Here is a 12,296-nt window from a genome sequence, read left to right as displayed (position 1 = left end):
TTAGTAGTAGTATTGATGATTATGATTATACGACTAATCAATTTTGTATCAACGACCTGGCTATCCTGTATACAACATAAGTAACTATTCGCACATAACCATAGCATTGTATAAGAAGAACGACAGCTACACTTTCTTCAAAGAATTTGTTCTTGTAAAAGAAAACGCATTAATTGTCCATGCCCTGCCTGTCATTAACTTTCAACTGTCCCTTCTTCTTCATTATTCTATTGGTCTTCGTTCCTTTCGCCAAAATGAGACTTTGTGAAATGCAATTACCAAAGTTAAAAGAGTTTCGGGACGTGAAAACGAATGGAGTTAGTTCAGCAGGGTAACAGGGTTGTATTAATCTCCCTCCTTAAAATGTCCTCTTCAAATTACAGCTATTATTCAACTGGCATTTATCCTACGGCTGAAGAGCGAGAGGATGATCCAGCACTGTTAAGCCCGTGAAGAATATTAGGATTCCTACGTCTTGGTGTTTTAGTAATCTTGAAAGATTTTTCTTCTCTGCTGTGAGTGAGCCTGCAAGACCAATCACATTAGCTTATTCATTTCGTGAATGGAGATGCAGCCAGCAGAAATTTGCCAAGTGAACAACACCGAAATGCACTTTGCATTTTGTACTGAACATCAAATTTCGTATTGTGGTGTAGGGACCAGTAGCGTATATTGTAGGTTAACTAAGCTATCTGCGAAGCACATAGATTAAAAGAGAGAAAAACGATTATAAAATGTACATAAAATTGTTCATTTCAGTAAGGAGATCGTGGTTCAGGCTTCTTACTGAAGGCTTGTTATCTCCCTCCCACTCAACAGTGTGTCCAGCTCACATAGTTTGTCCCTAGATTGAATATAAAACGACAGACTCTTGCAACAATTGAGAAAATTACATACAGCTATGGAGTGGTCTGGTTGCTCCTATGTTTTAGTATGGGGACAATGGGACAGTTGGGTGGGTACTTTGCGAGAATTTTACTAACTGGGAGGATAACACCCTTCACACTCCCTCCACACGAGCACTGGACTACGATATAATAGTTGATTGAAATTAAAATTATGGATGGGCATAGGCGTGCGCCCGGGGACAACTGAGGAGGCAAATGCCCCCCCCCCCCTAATTATGGATTTTCTCAGATTTTTTCAAGGAGAGGCAAGCAAGGTATTTTTTTTTCAAAAAGGGGATGGTAAACGAGGCATTTCCCTCATTATAGTGTTGCTCTCTCATAAAACACCACTTGAGTTTGTTTGATTGATTGATTTATTGAGTTTGTGTTTAAGTCCACTTTATGCACAGTAATGCTAATCGGGACTGGACCTACCGTTTAAAGTGGGATCCGAACCACCGAGTATCACCGAATATCGAACCCGGGACCTCTTAATTACGAGGCCACTTGAGTTTGAAATTATCACGTTTCAGCATAGCATCCTCATTACAATAATTTTATTCTTTATTATAAATATATTTTTTATATACAAATATTATATTCTTAAAGAAAATGAAGTATTTTCAATCCTATGGAAGTTCCAAGTAACTACGGGGGAGGGGTGTGCATTATTTCTTACGCAATTGAACTATAATACGCCTCTGTTTCGTACCCACCAATACAGTAAAACAGTGGGAGGGAGGGAGTTCTTTTTTCCCCGACTGAAATTTCATCAAGGTTTTTGTCCAAAGGCGGCAACTTAATTATATTGATGAGGGTGCAAGATTGACAACAATATTTGGAGGGGCAGAAACTGCAGTTACTGGGTGTACTATGTGGAAGCGAGTTTGACTTTTGGATGTCTTCTCAAAAGGTAACCCCTAACACCTAACGACATGATAATTATCCTTTCTCCCCTTTATTTGTAATAACTTTATGTTTTTCATATCTTGTATCTTCTTCTATCTTTTCATCTTCTTTCTCCGTCTCTCAGTGTGCTTCTCCTACAATTCTTGATGATCTCTATGGTTTCTCTCCCCCGTTTTCTGTCCCGTTTGTTTCTTCTTTTTCTCTCTGTCTCTCCCTCCCTGCCTTTCTTCTTTATTAATGCTCCTTTCTCTTTCTCTCTCTCTCTCTCTCTTGTTTGTTTGCTTCTTTTCTTCTCTCTCTGCGTGTCCATTTGTGTCTCGCTTTTTTACTTCCCTTACATCTTTATGGTTTCTCTCCCGTTTGTAACGTCCTCCAGTTGGCCACCAGTCGTCACAAAGTTAGTCCGCTGCTCCTTTTGTCGGGAACATGAGACTCTTAACACTCTAGGGCTTGCGGGGTTTTAAACACTAATATCTTAAATTAGACAATGTTGTAGGTTCACAGATGCATATCCATTTATGAGCATATATAAGTTTACAAACCTTAGATAATCTGTTGCTTCAGGATCAACTCTTAAAGCCAGAAAAGATGATAACAGTAATTATCATAACATTTCCAAAACACTAACCTGTAAAGCACAAGAGCATTCAAAACTAACGTTGTGCAATTCACTCACATACCGCGAAAGTTTAATTACATAATTAGTTCCTTACTTTCAACTTATCGGCAAGAAGAAAACTCGAAAACCGAAAACCAAGGTTATTAGAAGTATAGGTTGGGCCAATCCGTTGTTTACTCGTGATGACGAAACGACGGTAAGAAGTGAATTTATCAATGAAATGAATTCCAAATCTATGCGCTAGTGTTGCACTATGCAGATAGGAAAACCATACCAGAAACTGAACACACGAAATCGAGTACACAAATGAGCATTTCCACCCATTTACATTTTGTGGCTTTAGACAAATTGAAAATAAATATCGATAGGTACTTATTGTTATGCGGGACAGAATATTATTGATCGGAACGGAATTTTTTTTTAAATCCCGACATTCGGGACGGGAAATATTCGCATTTCTCGACTAGTCTGGAAATTTTCCGACGCTCTGGAAATTTCAAATTCTACACGTCATTTTCACCTTAAGTGATTGTCTTTGCATTTCTGGAATGAAAACTAACAATTTCCGATAAGTTCCAGGCACTTGCAATGCAGAAAAGAAAAGAATTAATACCGTTTTGAAATGACCATTCGGAATTTCCAGACTACTCGGGATCCAGAAAAGTAGGGAAGTCATTTGCTGAAGTCGGGATCGGGACAAAATTTTTCTTTCCGATCCCGGTCCCGACTTTTCTAGATACCGCATACCACTTGTTATTATTATTTATTACAAGATACATCTTCCAAGTACGTTGAACATAATGTACTGTGTATACCAGAAAAGACAAGTTCAAATGAGCATTTATGTACACTATATTTACACTAGGCTATGCACTTGTATTTTTTTCTTCAATGCACAACATGTTTCCGCGAATATATCAAAGTCTGCCCAACATGAAATGTAATATTGTATAACTTTGCTTTCACGCAAACTTGTCATAAGGTAATATTTCATTCTCACAAGCAGTGGCGTGCCCAAGCGGGAGTTGGTGGGGGTTATAACCCTTCCCGTTGGCCCAGTATTCCTAAAAAGAAAGAACGTCAAATGTAGGAAAAGATGGCAAAATGAGGGATGACTACCAAAAATAGTGTACGTAACCCCTCCCTTTCGAAAATCCTGGGCACGCCACTGCAGTCTCAGGTTAACATGCAAGGGCAGATTTTTTCCACCTTTCGATGTGTAGTCTTTAATTTCTGCAGTAGAAACCAAGTGTGACTTTTTACCGATGTGTAAAATGATTAATACAACTTTCGTGTCGGTATTTTATAAGCACAAAATATACACGAAGTTTTGTTCAAAGCTAAGTTGCGTTACCAGTAGCGTACGCAGGATTTCATCAAGGGGGGTGTTATATCTAAAACTTTTGTCCAAATTCACATTACCATTGTTTAATTATACTTTAATTAAATAATAATAGTCACGATTAATTAATAATACTTATAATTAATTAATTAGCTGAATTAATACTAATAGTACTACTAATACCACTACTACTACTATTAAGTAGTAGAGATCTACATAAATATAGTATTTATGAAAACAATAGAACGAAATTACTTTCTGGTTATTCGATTTTTATCAAATCCTGGGAGCATTTTTTTGTTTCTTTGTTACGAAATAATTGTCTGGTCAACGAGGTGAGACATTTCAAGGGTGAAGAAGATCCATAAATACAAGAAAATATATTAAAATAAATTGAAATAATCAAAGTATGGAACTCATCCAAGTGGCTGCGGTGATTTGGTCGGTAGAGCGGCTGACAAGTGACAATCACGCGGGAGATCCGGATTCGATTCCCAAAATTGATGGAATTTTCCCGGCTTTTTTCCCGCATATATGTCCCCGATAATTCACATCCTGCGTACGCCAGTGTGTTGAACATTGTTGCAACTGACATACAAAACAACTTTTTTCTCTTTTAAATCATAGTTACCCTAACCTAACCTCAAACTCGTGTTTATTTTCAAGGCATCACTCTGAAAGACGCATGTGTTTGGAATGCTCTGCTTTTCTCCATGCTACATGGAAATAATAATTCAAATTTTATTATTATTATTATTATTATTATTATTATTATTATTATTATTAGTAGTAGTAGTAGTAGTAGCAGTAGTAGTAGTAGAAGTAGTAATAGTAATATTATTGTCCCAGATGTTTGACTGAAAAATTGGACATTTAATTTTTTTCCACAAGCTAAAGGGGGGATGGGTTTAAACCCCGTAACACCCCCCTTGCGTACGCCACTGTGCGTTACTGCGAAACCGTAATTAGATTTTGATCAGCTGTAGGAGTTTAGCTTAATGGTTTAATTTTTGCTTTGTAACTTGGCCATAAAGCAGAATTCAGTTGCAGAAGTATTGTATTTTTTAATATCTCTTATACGTTCTATGAAATAAATGTTAATGTGTCTGTAATGCTCTTACATAGTAGTATACATTTTTTAAGAATACTTCAGTGAATTGAACACGTTGCCACAAATATTTAAAATACTATTACTAATTTGTATAATACATTTTAAAATTCTGCTCTATAGAATCCTTCAAAATGTCACCAGTATTTTTTTTCATATAATCAAAAGAACATCACGTTATGAATCTCCTGCATGTGATTGCAGAGTAATCAAACAAACGCCAAATTTTCTATTCTTCCATTGCACGTTAAGGAACAAACACAGACACGCCCTTTTTAACAGACTACACAGAGCCAAGATACCATTTCCTGTATCATACACTCCCTGTTATCGTCTCCCCCCCCGGTGGTTTAAAAGATATCATAACAATATGTAAATCTCTTTTGTGACCTACACTGACCTTATGTTAAACTTTCATTGATATGTGAAAGCGAAAATTTATAGATCTTTCTTCCTTACGATTTCTAAACAATCGAAGAGTATGGTGAACCTGAAACTACTTATTGTTCGCAACAACGATATGTATTATACAAATGGTCTAATAAAAAACCCTATTACATCACAGGAAGTGATTTTTAAGACAATTCAGTAGTCACTTTAAAACCACTGAGTGCCACATGGTGGGAAAGCAGATTCGATGCCTTAACTTTGTTGAGATGTCAAATGGGAGAGGTCTAGGATGCGCTCCTTCAAATAATTGGCGACAATAAAACTGTCCAAATGGTCGCACATGAGGCTCGGTGTATTGCAAACTAGTTGTGTGGCTTTACATTTCTTTGCTCACTAGTTATATGGTACGTATGACTTCTTATTCCACGTTTTGAAAAAAGCAGGAGTGATGAAAATTTCAAAGTTTAGACGCCACTTGGCAGCCTGGTAGGACTTCCCTCCCTCCACTCGTGGAGGCGTCGGGGGGGAGGGGGGCGACCTTTGAGTCCAGGTTGATGAATTGGCATCGAATTTAGATATAGATGATCCAAAGATAGGCAACACTGTACAGGGCCGAAATCGAAAGGAGAAGCAGTTTCAGTATGATGAAACTGCTGAAGATCCACTAAAGCGGTACAAAGTTGATTTTTATTACCAGGCCGTAGAAAATTATTTTAGCTCTAAGAGAAAGGTTTTAGAGCTTAAACATCATAGTGAATTTTCCATTTCTTTTATGATATTAGTAAGCTTAAAGACATGCAATCTTATCTTTGTTTGAAAATTGTAGAAAACTCCCGGAATGTTAACACATGAAAGCTACTGAATTAAAATATGAACGAAAAGCGTTTTTGGCTATAAGAAAACAATTACACGAAAGGAGACTTTAAACTGATAAAGAGTCATGATTTTGCACCTAATGTGAGTGTAGAACTTCGGATTTATTAACTTTGTCGGTAAACGTGGCAAGTGGCGAACAAAGTTCTTCTTGGAAATTAAGGCTAATAAAAATACTATCTCCTATCAATCATGTCTGAAACACTCTTGTTTCTATTTTATGCAAGATAGCTTTATACGAAGAAGAATATTAAATGCAAAGGTAAAGTTCCCTGTGCACATAGCACCATGTCATGAAGGCACGTTAAGGGGATGTGGGGGTAGGCCCACACACATTCTCGATCTCAGCCATTTTAGAGGTGATATGACAGGAACCCCTCTCCGGCCGCCTTTACCTCCCAGGGTTGCCCCCATGGTACACCCATTCACTTGAGGCTGGGTGAACCCCAGAGCCGCTTTATGCGGGGAAAACGCAGGAAAGAATTCAGACCTTAGATCACCCACATTTTAAAAATCCAACCATGTATCACAGACCTACAACGTTAAACATATGAAGTCAAGCCTTCATTTCTTTCCTAATACTTGTTACATTTAAGATACATTTAAGAGAAAGAGAAAGTTTTCATAAAATATAATAATAAGTCTAATATAAAATTAGTGTTTAACTGTGGTCGAGCGAAATATCCTTTTTTGGTTAATAGTATAATAAAATTATTTATTTTATAGTTTGATGTTTTACTTAGGAATATATTAATTTTCAATTTCCCGTTGCTACGTAATGACGGGAGAGGCGGGGGGGGGCTTTCGAGAGGGAGCGGCATCTGCCGCCACCTCCCAGGGCGGCAAAATTACTAGCGCCGGCCCTGGTGTACACTGTATGTAACACACCTTATTACTGACTTCCTTGACCCTGTACATCCAGGGTCAAGGAAAACAAAGAAATGAGCATAATTTTCTCTACGGAGAAGATATTGAACCTAAACCAAAAAGAACACAAATAATAAACTCGACAATGTAAATTGATGAGATTTAGTAAATCATTTAACGAAGTGACTAATCGCAAGGGACATAATCAGCTCAGATCCTATTACTTCTTCATGGTATGTGACGTAAAGTTCCCGCCCAACCGTTTGACGGCGTTAGTGGCTATCGCATCTCCTTTTCCACAGCCTGTAGTACACATCCTCATCTAGACATTGTTCTTGTTCTGGTGTTTAATATCTGCATACTGCAACACTGTCGTTTTGTCATTTCACGTGACTTTACATTGAAGTGATGCATTCACTTGGCAGGTCACACGTCATCGCAAGCAAAAACTTCAACCGTTACCATGGTTTTGGGCCAGGGCTGCCGAAAACTATTCTTGAATTCACACCGTTACCAAGTTCTTGTTGATTCCTCACCTTCTTTTGTTTCTCCGACCTAGTCCGTCGTTAGTTGAAAATATTCAGGCGGGTTCATTCACTTCTTCTGCAGAGATGGAAAAGTGACGTCAACACTAACAGATTATAAAGCATTTCAAAACATACGTGCAGTGGGATCCATGAGTATTACCGTGCAAATTGTCCATCACCATGTTCGTGCGCTTTATTTGACCCAATAAGAGCTTCAAGAATTAAAAGAAAACTCAAAACAAGCTGTTGACAACTCCTACACCAGCATACATACAAAATCCATCGCTTAAAAACACACAGGATGTAAGATACAAATAAATGAAAATAGTCATGGACAATTTGCACGGTAATACTCATGGATCCCACTGTACAAGTTCCAACAACAGCTTTACCAGTCTAACTATAGTTGTCTGTGATATTCTGAACATTATTTGATATAACAAACATGTAAAAAATATTAACATTTTACAAATATAAAACCTTAAACATTCAGGTTCGTGACACGTTTTCTGTCTAGTTTGTTTCTCCTCTCTCTTTCTCCACCCCTCTCCCTACCTCTATTCTTCATTCCTTTTCCTTTCTCTCTCACATGTTAATTTTTCTTCTTCTTCTTCTTCTCTCTCTCTCTCTCTCCCCCTCTCTCTCTCTCTCTCTCTGTCTCCCTTTGTGTCACGCTTCTTTATTTTGCTTACATTATATTCTCTCTTTGTCTGTCTCCCCTGACGGCGTCCTATCCAGTAAACATAAGAAACTAAATAAATAAATAAATAATCTTCTAGCCCAAATATGCAGTCATGGTACGTAGGGGTACAGTGGGATCCATGAGTATTACCGTGCAAATTGTCCATGACTATTTTCATTAATTTTTCTCTTACATCCTGTGTGTTTTTAAGCGATGGATTGTTATGTATGCTGGTGCTTTAGTTGTCAAGAGCTTGTTTTGAGTTTTCTTTCAATTCTTGAAGCTCTTATTAGATCAGATAAAGTGCACTAACATGGTGATGGACAATTTGTACGGTAATACTCATAGATCCCACTGTACATTAAATGTGACTGCCTCCCAGAAAATATTTCCGCACCCTTTTCCTCCCCATGTTTTCGATGCCAGTGCTTGGCTTCTTTATTCAACTCCCATTCTCCTTTCCCCTCCTTCTCTATCGCTCCATTCCTCTCTCTTCCTTCCAGTCTTGCGGGGTCCGGTGCGGGGCACATTCAGATGCTAACACGTCGCAAAAACGGGTTGCTAACAGACCTAAACCTGGCCTCCTAATTTAACAAAGTAGGCATTATTAGAATTCTGTGACAATAATGCATGTAAGTTAGTAGAAGGGTAAATTGTTACTATATCAGTGTTAGCAGCTGGATGTGTCCCGCACCAAATCCGCATAAAACTTTCCCTTGTTATGATGACACGTAAGCATGACGTAAGTCCAGAAGAAAAATCCACGAACAACACTCTCAAATTAAGTCAAGTTTATGAGAACTGCAAATCAACATCCTTGATAAGCAACAATCTCTTATTTATTTCATTCTAACAACTATTCCAATATCACAACTGATAAGAACAAACAATATTGTTCACTTTGATTGTTTTGTTGGTGTTCGCAACGACAAGATTATTCTGCCTATTGTGTCTTCAAAGGAGAGGACTGATAACACTTTCAAGTGATCAAACTGGAGAGGATGAACGTGAAAAGATAACATCCTGATAAGAAGCTACAAATGGTTGTGTTTCTAAGTCTGGCGATGAAGCTTAGTGCCTATTTAGAATTTTGTTTACAGTTAAACACGTGATGTTAGCCTCGAAGCTTAATTTTGACAACGGTGAGTGTTATGTGTAATTGTTGTTTGGAAGGAGCCTTAAAAATGTTCGATTGTTTATTTGGCAATTACACTTTTACAGATTAAGTTCTTTGATATCTATCATTCGTTATAAAATTGATTTTTAGTTGAATTTGCTGTAAAATTTAGTCGTCTTTCGAAAAAAGGGTAGGGCATTATCTCAGTGACCGAGCGCGTTCAGTGCTGGACTCACGACCTCGTCTCCAACGGTCCGAGGTTTGAGTCCTGGTATGGCCATGGGTGTTGTTTTGTGATCGTCCCCTCACCAAGTCATTAGTCAACCTCATAGTCGCGATTAACCTAGAAATATAGAAAAGCAACGTAAGATAAGAAAAAATACACACAATTCAAAATACAAAAAGGTAGATAGGCCATTGTCATCATCCGGAATGATAAATTGATGGGTTTATTTTACGTCGCATTTCTGCCACTTTTGGTTAATCACGAAGGGATGGTTGTTGATATGGTGAAATTGATGAAGGGAGACTCACAAAGAACACCTATGATCAGGTCAGGATTCGAACCCGGTGACCCCTGGCAGTTGTGCTAACCACTCCGCCACGGAACGCCGGCGTCAGAAATAATAAAGTATGACTAAATGTGCTGTAATAATAATACAACATACCCTCATTGTACCAAATGTGCTAATATCTAGTACAGTGACTCTCAAAAGTTTTAGGACAACGACATTTTAAACTAGGCAACCCAATTTACACAAGGCGTTGGTGGGTTGCGTGTAGAGTTAGGCTCAATTTCAGGGTTGCCACATGCACAAAAGATATTTATAAAATACGCGAAAGTAATAAAAACAAGTATTATTGTATAAAATTATTAAAAATATCACTATTATATCGCAAGTGACAAAATTCTTTCTCAAAGAAAAAAAAAATAGGTTCTCCAGTATTTCATCGCTGATGAGTCTCCAGAAAGGAAAAGAGGTGAGAGAAAACGAGAGGTGACAAAGAACAGGAGAAAGAGAAAGCGTAAGGAGAAGAGGAAAAGTAGAGGAGAGAAGAAAGAGAGGATGGACGAGGAGAGGAGATATAGTGAGGAGAATGGAAGAATATTATAGGAGAGATGAGGAAAATGGAGCAAAGAAGAGAAAAGAGGAGGAAAACGAGATGAGAGGAGAGGAGAAGAGGAGACGAGAAGAGGGGAGTGGGGAGTAGAGTAAAGGAGAGAAGAACGAAAAGAAGAGGAGAAGAGTGCAGTGGAGTAGGAAATCTAAGACAGGAAAAGAGATACGAGGAGTGGAGATAAGTGGAATGGAGATAAGATGCGAGAAAAGTAGGGAAGGCGATATGAGATAAAACAGAGCAAGCAGAAGGAGGGGAGAGGAGAAGAGAAGAACAGAAGGGACTGAAGAGAAGAGGTAGTTGCAGAAAATATCGTCTCAGCGTCAAGAATTGATGCATTGGTTAAATTATCGACATGAAACATTCAATAACATTTTGGAATGTATTGGAGAATGTAATAGATCGGTTCAAAATGCCTTTTGGCTTAGTTCAGAGCAAAATAAAATCTTCCATGTAAGATCTTTGATTTTACCTGCGATTATATCACTAACAATATGAATGTAATTTTAATATTTATAAGAATTATCCAATTTTGTCCACTTCTCGGTTCGTTGAAATGAAGATTTTGTAATATAATAATATTTCCCCTCCCCCATCGTTAATTCCAAACTGAATCATTCCGTTTCACACGGCGTGGACATTGAACAGAATTGGAAAGGTCTATAACTTACGAAAATTTTCTGCCACCGAAAGGGTTTGAACCTACGACCATCAGATTGACAGTCCTGAACGGTAAACACTATTTTTTTTTATTGTCTCATTCTGATATACAAGTTATGGAATTACATTGTGTTTGACATAAGTGTATTATTGCTATTACAATTTGTATTTCTATCTGGTTAACCTTTACATTTTTGTTTGACCTAAATTAAGTATAAAGCACTAATAAGAAATTTGCATACCATTTCTTCCTTGCTTGGAGAGGAATTTTTTCATATTGTTCTTGCAAGAAGATACTGAATTGTTTCTGAAAACTGCTCTCGTCATTGTGAAATATATATAATAAGTATTCTGTTATCAACCATTGTACTGCTCGTTGTTTTGTTGGTGGAAAAAAATTGAAGTCAGGAAAAACTATTTCTGTATCCGTAAACTTTGTTACTGAGGTGCGGCATATACGACTGAGCATTGTTCGCAATTTGTTCCACACCGTGGAGGAGTTGCGACACTTTGTTATCCTGTGGGCTAAAGAGTCAGGCACGTTGCATGATATACAGTTAGGAGAGTCACTGATTCCATATTGGTATGTCCTATCTCTTGTCACTATAACACGATGAACCACTTTGTACCATATTGATTGGCCAGCTTTTGAAAGGTGTTTGGCGGAGACATTTTCCCATATTTGTGGCCAATTATGTGTATTGAAATCCTTTACTATTCGTGGTACTGTGTGCTTGAAACTATTGATTTCACTATATAACTTTTTAACAGATGGTGTAATTGTCTCATGTCGTAATAACTGGTAGCATACCTGTAAAGCGATGTCCTTATAAAACAAAAACCTTTTAGGGATACTTTGGATATCGATGGGAGCTTCTAATGGAATATTTTGTATTATCGTCTGTATACATGCTTGGGTCGTTGACTCGTGCAGTGAGAACGCTGTTTGAAGGCCAGTCTGTACAAACAATGCTCTTGCCTGTGTGTTCACGTGTATTAGTGCCAACCCACCTGTCTTCTCTGATAACGTGACCTCATTTATTGCCACCCGGAAAATTGTATCGTGCCACAAAAAGCAGCCAACAGCTTTGTTGACCTTGGCTAAGTGCTGTGTTTTGAAGGGCAGGATTTTTGCTACATACCAAAGTTTAGAGAGAGCAAAAACGTTGATAAATCTTACTCGTGCTTTTAAACTC

At 37.8% G+C, this 12,296-nt stretch overlaps 2 protein-coding genes across 2 annotated transcripts in view; one reads left to right on the top strand and one right to left on the bottom strand.

Annotated features, from left to right (window-relative positions):
* Positions 1-12,296, bottom strand: part of LOC145985027 (furin-like protease 1) — an 844,450-nt gene that overhangs the window by 684,809 nt on the left and 147,345 nt on the right. The window lies entirely within an intron of this gene.
* Positions 9,268-12,296, top strand: part of LOC145985029 (alpha-galactosidase MYORG-like) — a 49,069-nt gene continuing 46,040 nt past the window's right edge. Inside the window, exon 1 of the mRNA XM_083118538.1 lies at positions 9,268-9,346. Coding sequence (XP_082974664.1) covers positions 9,316-9,346 — 31 coding nt within the window. The 5' untranslated portion in view covers positions 9,268-9,315. The remainder of the gene's footprint in view (positions 9,347-12,296) is intronic.

Source organism: Lepisma saccharinum, chromosome 3 (genome assembly GCF_977018435.1).
Source record: "Lepisma saccharinum chromosome 3, izLepSacc3.1, whole genome shotgun sequence".
Classification (NCBI taxonomy): Eukaryota; Metazoa; Arthropoda; class Insecta; order Zygentoma; family Lepismatidae; genus Lepisma; species Lepisma saccharinum.
This window is presented reverse-complemented; position numbering and strand designations above follow the sequence as displayed.